This window comes from Aulostomus chinensis, chromosome 9 (assembly GCF_037954235.1).
Source record: "Aulostomus chinensis isolate RoL2024-O1b breed Wild chromosome 9, RoL_Achi_v1.0, whole genome shotgun sequence".
NCBI lineage: Eukaryota > Metazoa > Chordata > Actinopteri > Syngnathiformes > Aulostomidae > Aulostomus > Aulostomus chinensis.
This window is the reverse complement of record NC_141328.1, coordinates 19,714,316-19,734,399: the sequence shown is the minus strand read 5'-3', so window position 1 is coordinate 19,734,399 and position 20,084 is coordinate 19,714,316. Positions and strand designations below refer to the sequence as shown.

Genomic DNA, 20,084 nt, shown 5'->3' with positions numbered 1-20,084 from the left:
ATCAAGCAGCACAATGTTGCAGACACGAGTGGTACAGATGTGTAAGGTGACTCAGAGGTTGGGCGCACACCAGCATAAGACGTGGATGGTTTCTTGAGTGTGTTCCATTTCGGGCCAGAGGGCAAAGTGTGACACGTCCCTCGTCTGAAGAACAGAGGTCACTCTGTCATCGGGTATTCTAAGGACGGCTGGCTTGGCCAACTGTGTGGACTTGAATGGCATCGCTTGGAAACATGGCAGCACAGTGACGTGGAGCTTCCAGGCAGCACCAGGGAGAGGAATTTTCTCTCCAGTGGTGTCGGATATAACAGGGAGAATCACAAAGCTGACTGAGAGAGGCGGTAGAGAGAGCCACTCTGCTGTGTGTGTGTGTGTGTGTGTGTGTGCGCGCATGCATAAATGACAGTGCAGACAGCCAGTGAGACAGAAAGGTCAGCGATTCTGTGACTCCTCAACTTCCCGCACAACCTTTTCTTTAGCATGCTGGTATTCTCCTTCCGTCACCACGGCAACATGGCAGAGGACAATACTGTACTGAGCATGGCCATTACTCAGGTCAGTGACTGGGACTGATCTGCTATGAGTACAAGGAGAATCATTTCCAGGAGCAGCCTCTGCAGCGGGGAACATGGACTGTGACTGCAGATGCAGCTGCTGAAGTAGGACTCATTGAAACCACTGATGCATCAGTCACAAGCTGGTTTGAGCTGGTCGGCCCCCGCAGTCTCCTACTGCGTTTAAGTTGACATGTCGAGGGTCACTATGTTTGGCTGTATAACCATCGAACGAGGTGCAATCACTGATGCCGTTGCAGCAGATATAATTAAAGCGACCAACACATCTCAGCAATAGGACAATAAAAACATAAGAGGGGGCACCTTGAGAAAAAAAAACCCTGCTAAATTGTGCAGCTATGTTTAGCCGGCCATCTGGCGGGTTGAGTTTTTTTAACTGTTTCTTTCCTAAGAACAGGCTGCTACTTAATTGAATGAAAGAGCCATTGTGTTGCATTATTAGACTGTATTTTGGATCTTTGCGAAGCAGTTCCATCCAATGTAGCCGAGACATCTGACACATGAACTACCGACTCGAAACTCTGAGATGTCTGGAATGGGAAAACCGTACAGCAACTGAAATCACAACATTAGTGAAATCACGCCTTCCTTTCCCTACAGAGCCTCTTCTCATTCAGTGAGTCGAAACCATTAAGGAAAGCAGAGATGGCGACACACTCGCTAAAGTGTTTAACCTTCTCCTGCAATTCAACATTAACCAGCTGGGCACCTGAAACTGGTGGGAACTCCCCAGTGAGGCATAAGGGAAAAAGTAAAGGCACGCACACGCACGCACACACACGCACGCACGCACGCACGCGCGTTAAAAGAAACCAAGTGATACAATTAAACATGCATGCACTCAGCCATTAAAACACACCTACACATTATGACAACAAGATGCAAGGACACATAACATGCATTTAAATATGTATGAAGTGTTACCAGGACAAACTTGAATACAATATGCTCACTGAGTCGCACAGGCAGCAAACATGTGCACAAAGCCTTGACTGTCTCTGAAAGGTGTGTGATGGTTTTGTTTTTTTTTTTTAAAAAAAGGGGGGGACATGGAAGTATAAAAAGGACATGAAAATATGCAAACGCAACCAAAAGCAAAAAAAGATGTTATAGTGAGCAAAATGCATCATGGAAACCAGAGCATACGTGTATACAAATATGCAGATGGGGGGAAAAAAGAAGCAACACATTTATGAACACACACACACACACGTGCGCACGCACGCACACACACACGCACACGCATCAAGACTGGAGAATTGCCACGCTGTTGGCACCACCATGCGTGACGGATGGCTCCATCATCAGTACTACATGCCACCAAGAGCCAGAGGGTGTGTGAGTGGAGCCTCTCCTGCTTTATCCGACAATGATACAGGAAGGATGGATGTCACGCTGAGAAGAAAATAACACACCTGCCCAAACTTTGAAAGCCATACACAAAACAAAAGGCAGCATGGGAATTCTTTAGGATAGTGAAGAAAAAGAAGAGTGACTGGCATGGAGATTGTCTCTACTCGTCACAAAGCCACAATGTGATGACATAAGTTTTTAGCGAACCGGGATGCTCAGTGTTTGACCATCAGGACACAGGTAGGGTGGATAAAAGGTAACTGGAACTTGTACAGACAAGAAGTGTTAAGGTCTGTGTGGGGAAAAAGGCAGAGAGGCAATTCTTCATGTACTAAAACAGTTCTGCTCCACATATTTCTAAATGTTTTTTGGTTTACAGATGGTAATTGCGTGGCATTTGGACTGGATGGTTTCCTGCCAAATCTTGTCCATGTGCTACTATGTCATAGTCATAACATGAAGCAGTAATATTCAGGGCAGGCTGCCGAGTCCCCACCAACTGGTCCTGGTATTAATGAAGTGCATTTATTAAAAAGGTACCACTGTAAGAGGAATTTAGTGCAGCCCATCACTTCTCTGCAGTGATTCCTCCATTACCAACATTCCACTATGCAAACTCTCTTCATCAGACCTTCATTTAAAAATCAAGTGAAGTGTAACGCGGAGAAGGACAGGAATAGAATGAATTCACGCTAACGGACTCCTTGAAAACCAAGCCAAGCTCTCAAGTAGAGGTAGTAAGGAGCTACCTGATGAAATCTTCCAACCATCAAGGTAGGACGTTAAAGACATTCTCCCTCAAGACTGGACCATATGACAACTGTACTGTATATGTAAGGGCTAGTTAAGAAAAAAAATACTACAATGTTGCACCCACACACAACCCACCCACCCACACAAGCACCCAAGACACACACACACACACACACACACACACACACGCACACGCGCACACACTCTCCCAGTAAATCACACTACCTTATGGACAGATTTATGCCGACAGCTTTTCATTTCAGAAGCAGATTGTTGTTTGGCACCTAACTAAATGCACTAAATAGATTATGATTAGACATTATTGTATGCCATTTAAGCAATAAAAGTGCTGTTTTTTCCCCCCCAAAAAAAGAAAAGAAAGAAAACTAATTAAGCAAAAGTATTTATCAATATGAAGAATACTCGATTACTGAAGTAGTCTATAGCTGCGGCCCAACTTGGAACACAAATGGGGATGATTAGCAAGAGCTTATTAAAGCTTGAGTTTTAACAGAGGTTTTATGGAAGACACTCTTCTTTGCTCAAAAGAATAAGGAAGAATGACTTTATTCATGGTATTTATCATTTTCTGACACAAACACTTTGGCAAGTGAGACAGCGAGGTCTTGCTACCCAACCGAGCAGTGATCAAACCAGCACTTTCCCCTGAAATGTTGCTTTCTTGAGAAGCGCTCGGAAACAGGATTTTTACAAAACGTGCCAACAAAATGTTCCTCTGAAAGTAATAAGAACTGTTTCATGTGGAGAAACAGCTCCTGTAAGTCGGTAGCTCATCCTGTCACAGTACACACCACTTCCTATTTTACTATAATACCCTCTGAGGTAAGGAATTCATAATTTGAGGAGTCATTTTGTCCATGTCAACCTGTGGAGCTTCCAGAAGATTAAGATTCCAGTTTGTTAACAGAAGAACTCAACCATGGCTAAAGAGCATTTTTTATTATTTGAACCCAAATTAAAGCTTAAAACAAACATTGTGTGAGAACGACTTTTGTAAATAACTCCACAGACGGTGTAAGTCCCCTAGAATTATATGCTTTTACTGAAGAAAGACATTTACAAAACTATACATGTATTTTTACTCACCCCGCTGTTTATTTTTAGCATATTTTAATAGGAAGTCAAGATGATTTGCTTATACTTCCTCCAAACATTTTATATGAAAAGCCCCCAGCAGTGCAGCGTGGCATAATCCCTTGTAGTGAGTCATTGTGGGAAGTGTTGAGTTTCATTAACAGCACATTGCCACAGAGGGCCAAACAAAGAATCAATTTAAAGTCAAAAAGGGTCTCCATTAAGGAGACACTCAGTGTAATTTAAAAGAATATGTGCTTACTACGCTGTTAAAATGATTAAATAATGGGAGGAAAATATGTAAATGATAAAAAAAATTAGGATGAAAATGCAGAAAAGAGCCATTACAGCAGGGTTAATGGAACTCATTCCATTTCTTGCCTGCTTTTACATAGCTGCTAAAGTTGGCCGTGAACTGATGCTGTTGTCGTTTTTTTTTTTTTTAGTAGACAGAAAAGAAATAAGAGAAAGGATACTCACCTCTCATGATGTGGCGCACTACTTTGACAGAGCCTCCTCGTAGGTTGAGAATTTGATGGACTCTCTGCTGCAGCTAAATGCACAGTGATCATGATTAGGTGCATCATTTCGACGCAACACTGAAAATATAATCAAACGGCACGACATTAAACAGTCAGCCAGAGGGCTGCGCTTATACTCATGGAGTTACGGTATCTAAGTGACCCACCCCTTTTAACCACTTCTTGCAGCCGCTGCTCAGCTTTTGTGACCGCTGTTGAAAGTCATTAAATCCAAGGAATATTGAGAGTTTCACCCTCGTCTCCTTACTTCTAACAGCAGGGGTGAACACTTTGCCCTGTTTGTTTGGAGCCTAACATTTTATTCTTACCAGATTACCTACCAGAGTAACTACGCCTTTAAACCAGACTTGTGGGAAATGAATGAGACTCTTGGCTACAGGGCTCATAAAGCCTCCTGTCTGCTTTTATCGCTTGTCCGATCAGATGATTTAACAATAATTAATCTCAGAGAGACCATTTTCACCAAGCCGGAGTCATTGTGAGTGTGTGCCTCTGCGTGTGTGTGTGTATGTGTGTGTGTGTGTGTGTGTGTGTGTGTGTGTGTGTGTACTTGCGTACCTGTGATATTCCCGAGTTGCTGATCTCCACCATAATGTAGCAGATCAGCTGAAGGACAAACAGCCCTGCGTCCAGGCGACGAAGGTAGAACTCATCCTCCATGCTGTCATCAAGGATCTCCCCGCGGCGAACCATCTCCTGCACATACACATAAAAAGGTTAAACACATTCATAAACTGGAAGGGCACTCTGTGGAACATTAATATGTATTATTTTCTGAACTATTAAGGAAAACCTCCAGATTTGGCTGTAAATGTAATCGGGTCTCTCTCTGCCATTTTTTTCCCCACCACTCCAACAAAACCCATTACCTTGGTCTGGTTGTTTTAGCGTAATCTCAGTCCTGATGCAAAATTGACTGCATTCTTAGCCTATGCTACACCCCTCCACCAAGTTTCAGGAACAGCAGTCCTATTGATTGCGAGTTATCCTGTTGACAAATGAATATGTTCTGCATGACAAGGCAAATATAATTCAATCTACTGGATTCTATTGTTATTCTAACAACCACAAACTCACAAAAAGTGGCTAAACGGACTAAGAAAACCAGAGACTAAAGTTTAATTTAGGTGTTATTTTTTTCAGCTTTTCCACAAATCCATTTTCTTCATTGACCAGACACCCAAATCAATTGGTTTCACTGCTGAGCTGCAAAAACCAAGGGAGGGGGCTCCAATGGTAGTATTCACATACACGCTTGCATAGTTATCCATCTTAACAACTCTGTCAGTATGCCAATAACACAGTGCTGCCAATGTGCACACAGCCCACATTAATCATCATTAGAGATTAAGAAGCGGACCGGAGGGGAAGAGGAGAATCTAGAGTGTAAGCCATCGGACTGCTACAGAAACAATGGCTTTTACATAGCTTTAACTCTGCCCATGGAGTGACTACAATTTACATTTCAATGACAGTGACAGTAATATATTTTGGCTTGGCAACATTTCATATATTGAGGATAATGACTGATTTCCTAGTCATGAAAATACATCAATAAGAGCCAAGGGTCAATGCTGATTCTTGCATTGACCCTTGAGCCTATCCCAGCACCCAGTTCTTGCCCAGTGGGTGCTCACCCTGGACAGGTCACCAGTCCATCGCAGGGCCAACGCATATAGACATTCACACTCACAGCCACACCTACGGTCAATTTAGAGTATCAATCAGCCTCGTCCCCTCTTGATGTCAGGCACAGGGAGAACATGCAAACTCCACAGAGAGATCCCGTGCTCCAGCCGGGAATCGAACCCGGAACCTTCTTGCTGTGAGGCGACAGTGCTAACAACTTCACCACCGTGCTGCCAAAGGCAACCCTTCAAGACCTTTCTCCATTCCCCGCTGATGGACGGTTCTTCTACTCCTACGTGTTTACAGCCATACCCAATGTTTTAAGTTATGCCATCTACAGGTACGTACGTACGTAGGTTTTACGCAGCCTATTTATTCTCTCCAAACATGTTGATGGAAACACGCCTACTGTAAATCGCATTTCTTTTTTTTTTGGATGTATCCACAATTAGCTTGACAATTATGTGGAAACACAACTACTGGTGATTTGACTTCGGCAGTCATGAGATGAATGCACGCTACAGATGGGCATGTGAACTAGCAGCTGGATAGGAATGAGTGGGCGGGGGTGTGCAAGGGGGAAAAAATACTGCAAGAACAGCAATCCCGCTTGGGATTTAAAAGCTTAATTATGGAAATTGTGAGACCCCTGGTCACGACATCACTTTCAGGGCGTCACCCTGCTCTCATCAAGAAAGATGAAAAGATGAGCAGATCCAAGTTCAGAACAAAGGCCTGTTTTAGCATGTTAAAAAATGCAAAAACAATGCAGATAATTAAAACAAGAACCTTTAATAAAGCCACTGAATGTAGGGCACTGGTCTCCCCTGTGTCCTCTGGGTAAAACACTGAGCACTGACTTCTGTTTTATTACAAAACGAAGAGATATCTCAGTCCCAAAGCTTGGCCTTGTTGCTGTTAACAAGCACAAACACAACTATTTGAATACAAACCATTTTCCTCTCCTTCCTGGAGGAGAAGGATTATCTCAGTTTCCAGGACGACTCCGACTCATTATTGGTGGAGAATAAAGTAGCTTGCAGCAAATATACGCAGGTTTCATAATCAAATCCATCAAAACAGAAAAGTGTGCCTGAATATGTAGGACCAGCGAAAGGTGGATGAAGCATCAAAACATCAAAGAAAAAAAGTCTGGCGGAGATTAATTGGACTTTAGTAGTGATTTATTCCTTCAGCATAATCCATGTCTTGACCATCTTGAGGCTTTAAATCCTTGTTTAATCAGTCTAATGCACCTCGTCTACAAGCACATGGCATGATCGAAGATTTAATTAGTGAAATCGTAGGAAAACAACAGCTTCCACCTGGATTCACCGGGTTAACCTTTAGGAATTCCGGAAATAATGAGAAAATGTTTTACTCCCTGCAGGTTCAATATAGTCTGACTGCTGCTACCTTTCGACATCTTATTACAGTCAATGCAAAATGTGTTGACTCATTTGTCAATAATTGAATACAAGTACAAATCTGGTGTGCAAACACTGCATTCACAGACTTCAGAGCGGGTCTGGGAGAGAGATGTGGTAGTCCGAAGAACAGAGGAGGAACGCTGACACCCCTCCTCAGTATTCACTCGGCAGCAACCGACAGTTTTACGTGCTTCATCAGCTCCAATTCTAAAGGAGACAACATTTACACAAGTATAGAAGCTAAACTCCTCCTGAGTTTACTTTAAATGACTTCTTCTGTGTGCGTGTGTTTGCTGCCGCTATCTGAATGAGCAAAAAGAACCAACAGGCGAATTGGTTTGGCTACTGTCAGCTCTTGTGTGTTGACTGGCCAAGAATTAAGCTGTTTTAGACTCGCCCCTAAAGTGTTCGACAAAGAGAGAAAATGACTGACAGCTGCTGGGCCTTTAAGAGCTCTATATGTCTTTCCTGCTTCATCCAAATAAATGCCCAATGTACACATAGCTGGGAGACGAAGCGCTGTGCTATCAGCCTTTGACATCATGCTCAGAATCTCTGTCTAAGCTCCCTGTGGAGATGTGCAGCGAGAGAAGCTTCTGCTTCCCCATTTGCTGTTTTATCATGGAATTATACCTTTTGAAGAAGTTGTTTTTCTAATCTCTTTAATTTCCTAGACAAAAAAACCCCCAAAAGATTAAAAAGGCGCTATTTTTCATGAAGTTTCAAACTACATCTTGTGCTTTTCCTCTATTTTTGCTTAGTTGTCATTATGTGACAGAAGCATGAATATTTGAGTGAACAGCCTTAAACTTGTCCACCTACTTGTGAGTAATGACCCCTTGAGACTAGAAGAGACTGCTATGTAAAGCAGTCTCAGACAGGCGATGACTAAACAAGGTGATATCTTGAGTTGTGACTTCAAAGCAGTGGTCCTGTGTTGCACTGTGACAAGTTCAAAGGCCATTTTTGCACAAAAGCATGACACAACATGACACGACGCTCCGATCAGCACAACTACGCAGGCACGCGAACAATAATGCTACTTACCAAACTGCTATACTTGTGTCCCCATTTCTATTCTTCCTCTTTCTGTAGCTTTCTACCCGTACAGAAGCCAGTGTGGGAACCCTGACGCGTGTAGATATAATTAAATGATTGTTTTATGTTTTGACTTGCCTCATAGCCAAAGATTCAGTGGGTGTCAGCATCTCATCTGAGTGATGTTTGCACCCAAGATTATCAGATCCATGTTTCACCGTTTGACTACTGTTAGCCTTGCTATAATCTGACAGTCTGTAGGAGGCTTCTGACAGCTGAGCTGACGCCATTGTAAGTGATCAGACGCCACCCAGTAAAACAGAATGATACACAGCGGAGCACTCCAGATAAAATCAGGAGTTGTAATTGCTGTCGTTGAGTATTTTGGGTATTTTCACTCCTACCGTACCCGTGAGCCTAAAGCTGGATTTATGCCTCTGCAAATGACATGTAAATGCCTGCATCCATACCAAGAAGAGAGTTATAACCCTGCTTTGCTCTTTGGTTTCACAATTTAAAATTATCTGAATCATTTAATTCCCGAGTCAGTCCTGCTCAGTAAGCATGTATAGCAGGATTTAAGGTTGTTTTTTTTTAACATTTCAGTTTTAGTTGAGTTTGGGGGAAAAGCTGAATTCCAAAACTGATCTAAGTTCACTGATCTCCTAAAAGCCTCCAAACTGACAAGTTCAACAGTTAAGGGAGAAAAAGGAAGGGAAAAAAAGGTCTGGAGTGGTCAATTTCCAGCACCCTCAGGGGCATCTCATTGCAATAGAGAGGACAAAAGACCCTCAAGTCACATGATGAATCAGTGTATTAAATATTCATTAAACCCTGGACATGTTGGATATCAAACCCAGAGCGAATTTGGGCAGCTTTTATTAAAGTAGCAGCAGAGTTTTGTCCACGTCTGAGTTTTGACATTGCAGCAATATTTTTTTGTGCCCCCCCCCCCCCCGGCAAACACTGGACACAGAGAGCGGCGAAAGAGTAAGGTGTTGAAAAGAGGGATTGGACAAGACAATTACTGCAACCTCAGGGGAGCCTGGCAGTCTGGCTACAGTACCGACAAAGTAATAAGCAGTGATTTTCAGTCTCTGCCCCTTTACTATAACTCACCCGCTTTGTTCGAGTGTGTTTGTGTGATGTCTTGTCTATGATTTATGGAAGACTGTGCCTGTGTGCTCACAGTGAGTGTTCTTACTAAATACCACGTGTGTGTTTGTGCCTGTGCGTAACGTGTATGATGCGTTTGTCTTTGAACAAGCGCCTTTATTTATTTGTGTGTTTCATATAGTGAGTGCATCTGCCTTTGAGTGTGTGTATGAGACTGCTTGTTATTCAGGCGCCGTCTTCTCGGCTGGGATGCTTAGATGCAGAATTAAAGTGATTTCTTTGTCAGCACTTTGTAAAAACCCACTGTGACGGTGTGTGTTTTTGTGTTGGGTGTGTAGGATGTAGCATTCTTTATGAGGTTTAAGCAAATGCCCGCAAAAAAGAGAGGTTAGATATCCTCATTAAACAACACTGAGACACAGAGGTTGATAATGAGGTAAACTCTGTGGCAAAAAAAAAAACATGGAACTTTGAGAGAGTGCAAGACACCATGCTGATTCCAAGTTATGATAATCTCCCAAAGAGAAAACAGCTCTGTGCTTCAGGTACACATCAATTACAGTTTGTTCAAAAAGTGAGGCAAAGCAAACGAGTGATGTTGTCAGAGGGGAGGAGGGATTTGCTACCAAGAGAACTGAGTCATCCAGTCTGAGGGGAACGCGGACATCCTGAACTCAGAAATCCTTAACACGGCAACTGGATTTGCAAGTTCACGTCATCTCGAGATCACGCAAGAAACTATTTTATGAGGTTAATTGTACAGGCAAGTTTTAATTGTACAGTTATACATGAGGGTGTGGTTGTTGATCTGCCTGGCTCAAGGAGTCTATTTAGTTTTAAGAGATGCATAGAAATATGATAATGTATCTTAGTGAATGGTCAGGATTTCCCAAATCTCTAGAATTCATCCTCCTGTCGCTGACCAGGCATTTTTTGCTGCCATCCAAGAATGAACGCCATTGCTTTTTTTACCTTGCAAAAGAAATTAGCTTAAGAAGTAAGCGCTCTTATGGCAGCTGGCTGCAGAAGTAGAGCCCCACAACTTCATCTGAAACAAATGAATGAATAGAAGGAGACTTTTGAGGGATTAGAGGGTGTGTAAAGATAAAGGAACTTGAAATAAGGCGTGATACTGTGAAGACAAATATAAGAGGATGAAGAGAAGTAGAAGGGTTATTCTTGGAAGACATTAAAAGTATAACATGTAAGGGGACAATTTTAGCATTCTAAACTGTGGTGGAGCAATGTAGCACCACCAAGGCCAGCCAACTTACAAAAAAAAAAACCCTACAATGAAAAAAAACAAACAGTTGGGAACCAAATCTTGTGACCACAGGTCACTGTTGCAAATGTAAGTCGACTAGTAAATTGAGAGTTTAGCAAACAGCTCATGCTAACAAATTTCTCTTGCATCTCACAACTTTTTGGTCCCATGGTTCCCTTCCATAGATTTGGAGTGTGAACATGAAGCACAAATCGTACCTTCATGGCAAACTAAGTTTATCACATTCTGGTCCCAAACCAATTCCAACTTAACACAGACTTTCTTTTTAAATGTCTACCGTCAGCAATGCTAAACCAGAACATCTCTGCAGCTTCTGCGAGCGCGCGAGCACGCACGCACACACACACACGCGCACGCACACACACACACACACACACACACACACACACACACACACACACACACACACACACACAGGTTCTTAGGTGCTAGGAAAGTGCACTCAAGCATTTTACAGTATTGAGGTCAGCTTCAGCCAAGTTTTGCTGAGCTTCATCAATCTCTAAGAGCTGTTATCAACAAGCTGAGCACCAAGGGAAGGATTGGAGAAGAACGGAAAGATGGAGGAACGCAAAGAGGTCAGAGAAGATGGAGGAGGGAAACAGAGCCTACCCAGACGTGAAGGGCAACACTGAATTGAGAGATTCAATAAGGGATACCCTCCGTAAAAGTAAATGGGATGGAAGCATTCAAGGGAGGATGAAAGAAGAGGGGGAAGAGTGGAGGAAGGTGTCGGGAACAAACAGGACAGAAAACTGGTCCAGTTACAGTTTCCATCCAGACTCAGAATAGAATAAGCTAGATGTAGCATGGAAGAAAGAAACTTAATTAAAGGTTTCAAGGGTCTTTTTTGGTGAAATGGAATTCATAAGTCCATCAAGGTGTTAGTGAGATGGCACTGAATAATGTCCAGAAAAGTATTTTTGCAGAATACTATGACTCAACGCTGAAGTTGACCTTTTCAATATAGAATGTAGTCACTTCATCATTTCATGCTATTACTTTTGCGTGAAATTGTGCCATAATTAAAGAGTGTGAATTCATGAGTTATGGCCCAAAACGTGTTCTTTTTTTCGGTGCAGTCACAGCAAGTGCGAGAAACAGAGGACAGGAGGGGAGTTGAAATTGAGAAATATAACAGGATGGGAAAAGCATTAAGGCAGAGAATTAAAGAATCAGAGGGATGGAGAAAGAGAGATACCAAGGTGGGAGGAAAATAAGCAGCTTATTAAACGGGACTGGTCTGGAGATGCACAGGAAACTCAGGAGTAGTATTTTCTTTGCTATCCTCGTGAGAAATCTGTGGATAATACGTTGCAGGGGAGAAAACATTTTGCTTACCACCCCTTAAAAATAGGCTTAACTAGAGGAAAGCAAAAAGGCGCAGCAGAGAGATAAAACGGCTGCTTTTTATTTTTTTAGCTGAGGAGCTGGACAGAACTGGGTTGGCATCTTTATCACCTTAACTAACACAACCTAACATGATTCAGACAGACGTGAGTCTATTGCTCAGTGCTACATTGGGCTAAATTAAGTACAAGAGGCAATATTAGTGTAGACTCAAAACACTGAAACAGGAATTCCTTCGAAACAAAAATGACCTGACATCAAGTGATTGTGAAGGTTTTGAAGGAATTTAATATGGGTAGTTGAGCAATTCTGATACTTGCCTGCTGTTAGGAGCAAAGCTGACATGACCCCACCTCTTGTTTGTGCTCTTTTTAGACCTGATATGTTGGTTGTAATATTGACTTATCATTCACATTAAGCTCAAAAGTAGCAATGATAAGACCTGACTACGAACGGGCATTTTAGAGAGATTTCCACAATCTATCATCGGGAAAATCAAAGATACTGGTTAAATCGTTACTATAGCGGCAGGTGATGGTTATGTAGCTCTTGGCTGCTTAAGCAGTCCAACGGACTGTGGTTAGCGCCACTTTCTCAGCTAGGGCCAACTTTTTTTAATCAGCTCCTGGCTTTGTCTTCTGTGGTGAGTGTTGACGAGTCTAGTGGAAATTACACTTCGCCCCACAGCCTCCTTTGAAACTTCAAGCGATCGACAAAGTTCTTAATGATGAAGTAGCGACTATAAATTTATAGTCTCCGTCTCTAGATCTGACCTCATTTAGGTTCACATTTTCAATAACTGTGTGATTAATCTTTACACATAACCCTTTTATGTCTGTATCTTCTTTAAGCAGAGTGACTCATCTGGTAAATGCTTCCAACATGTCAACTGGCAAAAACCTGTCTTTCACATCTCTCGCCCTGTCACATGTAGGATTCTGGGCTTTGGATCAGGTTTGCTTTTATACACTATGAGCTTGTCGCCACCTTGGTTTGGTGAACATTTTGTGAGGTTTCAGCTGTGTGATCTCTCATGCACTGCAGCAGGATTAAAGACTGGAACAAGGACCATCTGGAAAACTTAAAATATTCCGAAAAATGTCCTTTCCGACCAGAGTCTTGGAGTCCTGTATCCTACAGAGCAGGTGCAAAAAGATTAATCTAGATTGGATATAAAAGCCTTGATGAAATAAAAGACGCACACTTATTGGTCTGTTATACAGTATTGAGAATTGAATCTGACTTTTAAAGTGCATCCTGAATGGTATTTTGTTGCTGTGGCACATACAGGTATGTTATCCCGTCCTGCATGACTCCTAGAAAGCCTCTGAACTGCTGAAGGCTTTGTGGTTTCAAAGATAGTGGCACTCGCACACAAGGTTTCTTATCACCAGGTTATCACAAAGTCATACTTTGGCCATCCAGGAGGAAAAGACGAGAGAGTGACAGAAAAAGGCCGGGAGAGAGAGAAAAGGGAGAAGGAGAGCAAGAGGGAGACAAAATGTCAAACTGTCTGGCCTTTTCTTGCCAATCTCACCGCGATGTCTGTCTGAGAAATTAATCTTCTGTCATCTTTAGATAGGAATCTCACACTTATCGGTCTCCACCCTCAACTCTTTCCCCTCATCAATTCTGCATTGACTTCCTTCTCTGTGACGTCTTTCTATTTCTCTTTTTCCCGTTATTTACCCTTTCCCCTCATCTTTCTATCTTTTCCTAACTCCACTTCTTGGTCTGATATGGGCCTTTCTTGATTCTCTTTCACTCTCTCCCTCTGCTGAAGCCATGATCTCCTGCCTGGCCGCTTGTCTTCCATCTGTATCCCTCCATCGCTCTGTCTAGCCCACAGCTCATCACACTGACACACACAGACAGCTCAATAGGACCCTCACACACAGCTATCGAGCTTTCCATTCCTCTGTAAACTGTCATATTCTTATCAGCAGGATTGTGACGGTTTTGTGTGCTCGTCCCTCATGGCTTTGGATGTGAAACTGCATGCAACCATAAATCTTATCTAGCAAAAAGGGGCAACATTTTGATCACATATTCAAACCCTTTACAACAGGGATTGTGGCTGATATCTGCAAATCTGTAATGCAATTTGAATTTTTGTTATCAAGCTGCAAAATAACAAAAGTGTGCATGTGTGATAAGATAGCACCTTTTTCCATTTTGTCCGTAATGAAATTATATCTGTTCTCTTTTGTTAGTTCCTCAGCAGGTCAATTTGAGGTTGGAAATGAACAAACACACAAACACACACACACACACCAGTAAAAGGAAATAACAGGTTGTACGTCAGGAGCGAACAGCTCAATATTAGTTGCAACAAAACCTTCTTTTACTTCATAAAACAGCAATGAAGCACTGCGTGTTAATCCAAGCAGTAGACCTGCTGTCTGTTACTGTATATCCTGTGATTGTGATGATCTGCTGCGTACTTGTAGATCTCTAACACACCTGTCCTCATCTGTGGACCTCTTTAAGGAGCCTGACTTTCCCTCTGTGCTGCAGGGTTTTGGGAAAGTTTCCCCTCATCTCGATTGGGGGGTCCAATGTCAGAGGGTGTCACATCTCATAAAGGCCTTTGAGATCGATGACGCTCAGGTAGTAAAGTGGTTAGCGCGCATGTCACATACACAGCTGATGAACAGTTCGCATCCCGGACTTTGCTGAATGTCACCCCCCCCCCCCCCGTCTCATTTCCTGTCTGTTTACTGTTAAATAAAGGTGTCTATGCCAAAAATAAATCTTGATCTGTGGTTTCCAGCTTTAAAAAAATGAAATTGATTAATTAATCCTGCAAGTTCTGGTCTGGGTCATATTATGTGATGGTAAAAATCTAGTATGGGCAGCAATCCTCAGGCTACACTCAACTAGTCGACAGTTAAACTCAAGTTTCAAGGCCAGGTCACTTTTTACAACATGCTCACACAGAAAAGGCTTCAGCGGACTACTGGAGCACAGCAAGAATTAACCCTATATATATTCTGCATGATAATCATTAATACAATCTGTTACCTGTGTGCTTTATTCTGCTATGCCAACTCAGTTTAAGACTTCTGTAAACACCTTGGCTGCTTTGAAGTTTTAAATGTGATATTAATGGCGGTGTTCATTTAAAAAAAAAAGTGAAGTAATGAAAAGCTGAATATCATCTTGGAGCCTTCAAAGTCTGCATGAATACATCTATCCAACAAGCTGCTAGATAAGATGCGGAAGTATAAAGAGACAGCAGGGTGCAGATCGAGAGGCAGGAGGGGGCTTGGAGGGGAAAGGAGAGATGCTTACATGTTTCTCTCCTTCGATCCTCTTGTCAGCCTGTTGAACAGCCTCCAGGTACTTAAAATGCAACTCCATCAGCCGATCAACCTGAGGAGAGAAAGCAGCGACAGCGGGGAGAGAGAAAGTGAGAGATGCGGCGTACAGAAGCAGAATGAAGAATACGAGCGAGCACAAAAAAGGAGCCTCGAAGGAAATGTGGTGACATACAAGACCAAAAAAATGTCATAACCGATATGAGCAAGTATGTTTGAGGAAGAATATTAAAGCTTGGTTGAAAAATACAAAGGCAATATGTAATTTTTAATATTCTAAATTATTAACACGTGATCAGGGCTTCAAAGTTAAGCACAAACTGAAAACAAACCTTACATGTGGTAGTTGATGAAAAAGAGCCGCTTCATGGTGAAAGAGAAGTGATGTTAATAGCAGGCAGTATGCACATCAAGTCATTTGTGTTATTAAAATGGCCTTGAGGAACACTAGATATGAGACCATTATGCATGAGGGGGGGAAAGTTGCTTAAGTGTCACATTCGCAAGTTGTTCAGAGTCATAAAGTGCCATCAATCTGCCTGGTAAACAGATAAAAAGGTCAGATATGTGACTTTGATCGATGATCAGTTTCATCCAAATATTATATTTGTTCCATCTGAAGTAACACAACTGTTGAAGGCTTCTTATATAAAGTGATTGCCTTTGTTGATAAGCACATGAAATAAAAGGAAAAACAACAAGCAAAACTCTTCACATTAAAGGCGAGGGTTTCAACTTTTGCGGCAGCGTGAATTAGCAGCTGCAGAAAGACTTCTAATGAGCCCAGTGCTTGCTAATCAAATATCAAACATAACATTATCAGAGCCTACTGTCACTCTCAAACTGAATGACAAGTTGTTCAATATGAACACATGCCGGACAGCAAGATGACGGTTAAATACAGCTTCTTTCCACTGGCTAAAAACCTTTAAACATCTGTTAAGCTCTGGCTTTTGTCTGCAATAGGGAACAGTTTCATCAGTATTCAACCCCGGTTCAAATGACCTTGCAGTAGATGTGGGTATTAATTGGCTCCGGTTCTGACTAGGCTTCATGTAAACGAAATAATTTTTGTTCCCTTTCTGCCAAAAATTCAGCCTGTGCGTGATCAAGCAGTGTTTTGACATGGCTGGGTTGGTGTTGAGTTTGAAGAATAGACTGGAGCAAAAAAAGATAAAATAGTTCAGACGTGGTTTTGTCAAATAAAACAACAACAGTATGTTCACACGTATGTGCCGTGGAAAAGGGTATTACAGTCGTGAAACCTTGCACACTTAAAGCAAAAGTAGAACTGGTGGGGAAAAGTGCTCCCAGCCTGATGTCGTTAGTCCAGCAGACAGCTGCCAAAAGGGGAGACTTGCCTGTAAGTACAACAAAGAACACCAAAAAAACAAAAAAATGAGAGAATGAGAGAGAGAGAGAGAGAGAGAGAGAGAGAGAGAGAGAGAGAGAGAGAGAGAGAAAGAGAGAGAGAGAGAAGAGGGGAGAAGAGTACCGACCTTCTCACAGTCATTCTCCGTGAACTTGTTGAGGAGTCTGCTTCTCTGTTGGGACTTCAGATTTCTTAGCATGGAGGCGATGATGGAGCAGACGTGCTCTAGGGGGAGCAAGAGTAGGAAAGACAAAGATTAGTTTATTATGTTACATTATTATAGAACAATATAAGAAACATGTCGGCACGGTGGTGCGGTGGTTAGCACTGTCGCCTGACAGCAAGAAGGTTCCGGGTTCAAGCCCAGGTTTGAGCACGGGATCTTTCTGTGTGGAGTCTGCATGTTCTCCCTGTGCCTCTGTGGGTTCTCTCTGGTACTCCAGCTTCCTCCCACAGTCCAAAGATGTGCAAGTTAGGTTGATTGGGGACTCTAAATTGACCGTAGGTGTGACTGTGAGTGTGAATGGTTGTCTGTCTCGATGTGTTGGCCCTGTGATGGACTGGTGACCTGTCCAGGGTGAACCCCGCCTCTCGCCCAAAGGCTGCTGGGATAGGCTCCAATGACCCTTGACACGTAAGTGGTATAGAATGGATGGGATGGAATACAAGAAACTTCCTCTCTCCACCAACTCTCTACCAAAACATATCCTGTACTGAAAACATTTCATCAAACAACATATCCTGTCATGCATGACGAAGAAATATGCATACCACACAAAACAAGTGCCTGCAGTTCAAACATTTTAAGCTTTCCCACGCGCTTGGGTTAAAACAAACTACAAACTCAAAAGTGATCACTAGAAAAATCCGTCACACCCTCATCCCTCTTAAAAAAAAAAAAAAAAAAAGCCATTAGCACCTTATAATTTGCAATTACAGTGTACAGCCGGCTAAGCAGGGACACTCTTACAGAGATTGCGCATACCAGGACGAGAGGAGAAAATTAATGAAATTTAGGAATCAATTTTCATTTTTAACGGCATGCTGGAACATGCGTAACAATTTGGGCTGCGGCTGAATTACAGTTCTCAGTGGTGAAATTTGCTGAAGCTCTGGGGCCATTTAGGAAGGGGAGGGCTTAAAAACATGCTAATTGACTAAATTAGCAACAAAAGCTGGTTAGTCCCATTGAATGCCCTCGCTGACCCAAATTATGCTGCATGAGCATTGCAGATGTGCAATCCCACTCCAACACCTTCTTAATCACAGGCTGCACCGATAGGTGGCAATCACAGAATGTTATTTCTCTATTATGCTGAATGAACACAGCGCTGAACACAAGGGCGGAATCGAACATGACACTGTAAAATCTCTGGATTTCCAGAGTGGAGGGAAAAAAATGTAATTGGACTTTATCAACAAGAGGTCAATATTCTCTCTCAACGAGGCTTTGCAGTTGCTAAGCAACAAGAGTACAGGAATCAATCCCATTTCTGCTTTTTAAAAGGGGTCGTGTTTTCTGTCAGCTCCCTTTGTGCACTCCTTATGACCTGCAGCTTGCTTACCTTTAACACTTGAAGGCAGAGAAAACTGAAGGCTGCAACAGCTGCCGACATCTCATCGGACATAATGCATGGAGCATGTACATTATATTTGCAAGGGCATGTGAACAGCAACAAAATAAATACAAACTGGCAGAAATTAAGACCTGCTGATCTGAAACTGTAGGTTTTTGTTATTTACTGTTATTTTTATTGAATTACTCACTGAATATGTAATTTAAGCATTGAATTATTAATAAATGAATGGATTATAATATAGTAAGGTATTCCATCAGACTATCCAGTTGGATCGAGGTGTTTTTATTGTGTAAAACACCTTAACACGGGGGGGAGGGGGGATCTGGAAATGTATTTTTGCTTTTATTTCTCAGCCCTGAAACCAAACAGAACTTGCAATATTTGATCATTGGGAAGCGCTAGCGATTTCTCATATAGGTATTTCATTCCTTTTCATACTGTTTGTCAAAGTAAATCAAGCATTCATTCATTCATGGTGCTGTTACTAATCAAATAACACAACTCAATTTTGCACAGCACTTGTGAAAACAGAAATTTCCTTACAACAATAAACAAAACATTAAGACAAAAGAGATGAGACTCTTATGACTCACACGGACACAACTGTGATCATCAGACATACTAAGCTACCATTATGATACGAATGAACGAACGTCCCCACAATTAGCCTTCCCCTTCTCCCACTTTCAACGTGATATTTGTAGTCTTGCTGGTCTAGCTACATGTTAGCAACCACCATTTTAAGCTGCATTGACATGTTTTTGTTTGTTTTTAGAGCTAGAGTGACTGCCCTTATTTCAGGAATTTAACTAAAAACCTGATGAAAAAGCTTGCTGGCTTTGAGGCGAGGAGAACCAGATGTTCCACAATGCTCACTTAAATGCAGGATTAAGGACTCATTCCTACTCCGCTCTGTTTTCTTTCTGTTAAACGTGTTTTTGGGAAAGACAGACAACCTTATATCCACAGGCAGGCCGTTTGCTTTGTAGGCTTTGACTGACCCAGACTCTGTCTCCATTAGTTTCTCAATCTGAGGTTGCTCAAGCTGCTTGGCAGTTGATACGAGGTTAAGGTCTAAAACGCAGTCAGTAGCAAGGCCACGAGGAGCCCTAAAGGTGAGCAGCAAATCAAGTATTAAAAAAATCAGGAGCCAGCGCAAAGAAGCTAGAACAAGTATAACGCCATCACATCCCTTGGAACCTGGATTTAGACGGACGTTAAGCGCCCTGATATTTGCATGTGGACAAACTTGTAAGAAATGACAAGGGGACCTACTTTTTCCTAAAGGATGCTACTTTATCAATTTATTCTAAGCAGTAATTGATGTTGCCACCTCCACACCCAGCCAGTAAGGCCATTGATCGCAGGAAAGTTTCTAACCATACAGTGACGACTCTGTTGAGACTTGTACATCTTAGGTACAAAGTGGAGGGCAAGGCCAAGTAAAACAGCTTCCTCATCCGTCTTGGGGAGGGTGTCCAATCAATACTTCATTTACATGAGTTGCTTTACACTGAATGTAAAAACAAGGGACAAACATGATCACTAGGAAACAAATTCATGATAAAAATAATAATTCGTTTAAAATTTAAAAAAAAGACACCAGACTTCCTCAAGGTCAAATCATCATTGGTCAGGCATGCTTT

At 42.2% G+C, this 20,084-nt stretch overlaps 1 protein-coding gene across 1 annotated transcript in view; it reads right to left on the bottom strand.

Moving 5' to 3' along the window:
• The window catches only part of ctnnbl1 (catenin, beta like 1), a 44,206-nt gene that overhangs the window by 2,587 nt on the left and 21,535 nt on the right, over positions 1-20,084 (bottom strand). The window contains exons 12-15 of the mRNA XM_086214097.1: positions 16,986-17,083; positions 15,461-15,541; positions 4,877-5,014; positions 4,257-4,329 (exon numbers count right to left, since the gene is read on the bottom strand). Of these exons, the coding sequence (XP_086070223.1) occupies positions 4,257-4,329; positions 4,877-5,014; positions 15,461-15,541; positions 16,986-17,083 (390 nt within the window). The remainder of the gene's footprint in view (positions 1-4,256; positions 4,330-4,876; positions 5,015-15,460; positions 15,542-16,985; positions 17,084-20,084) is intronic.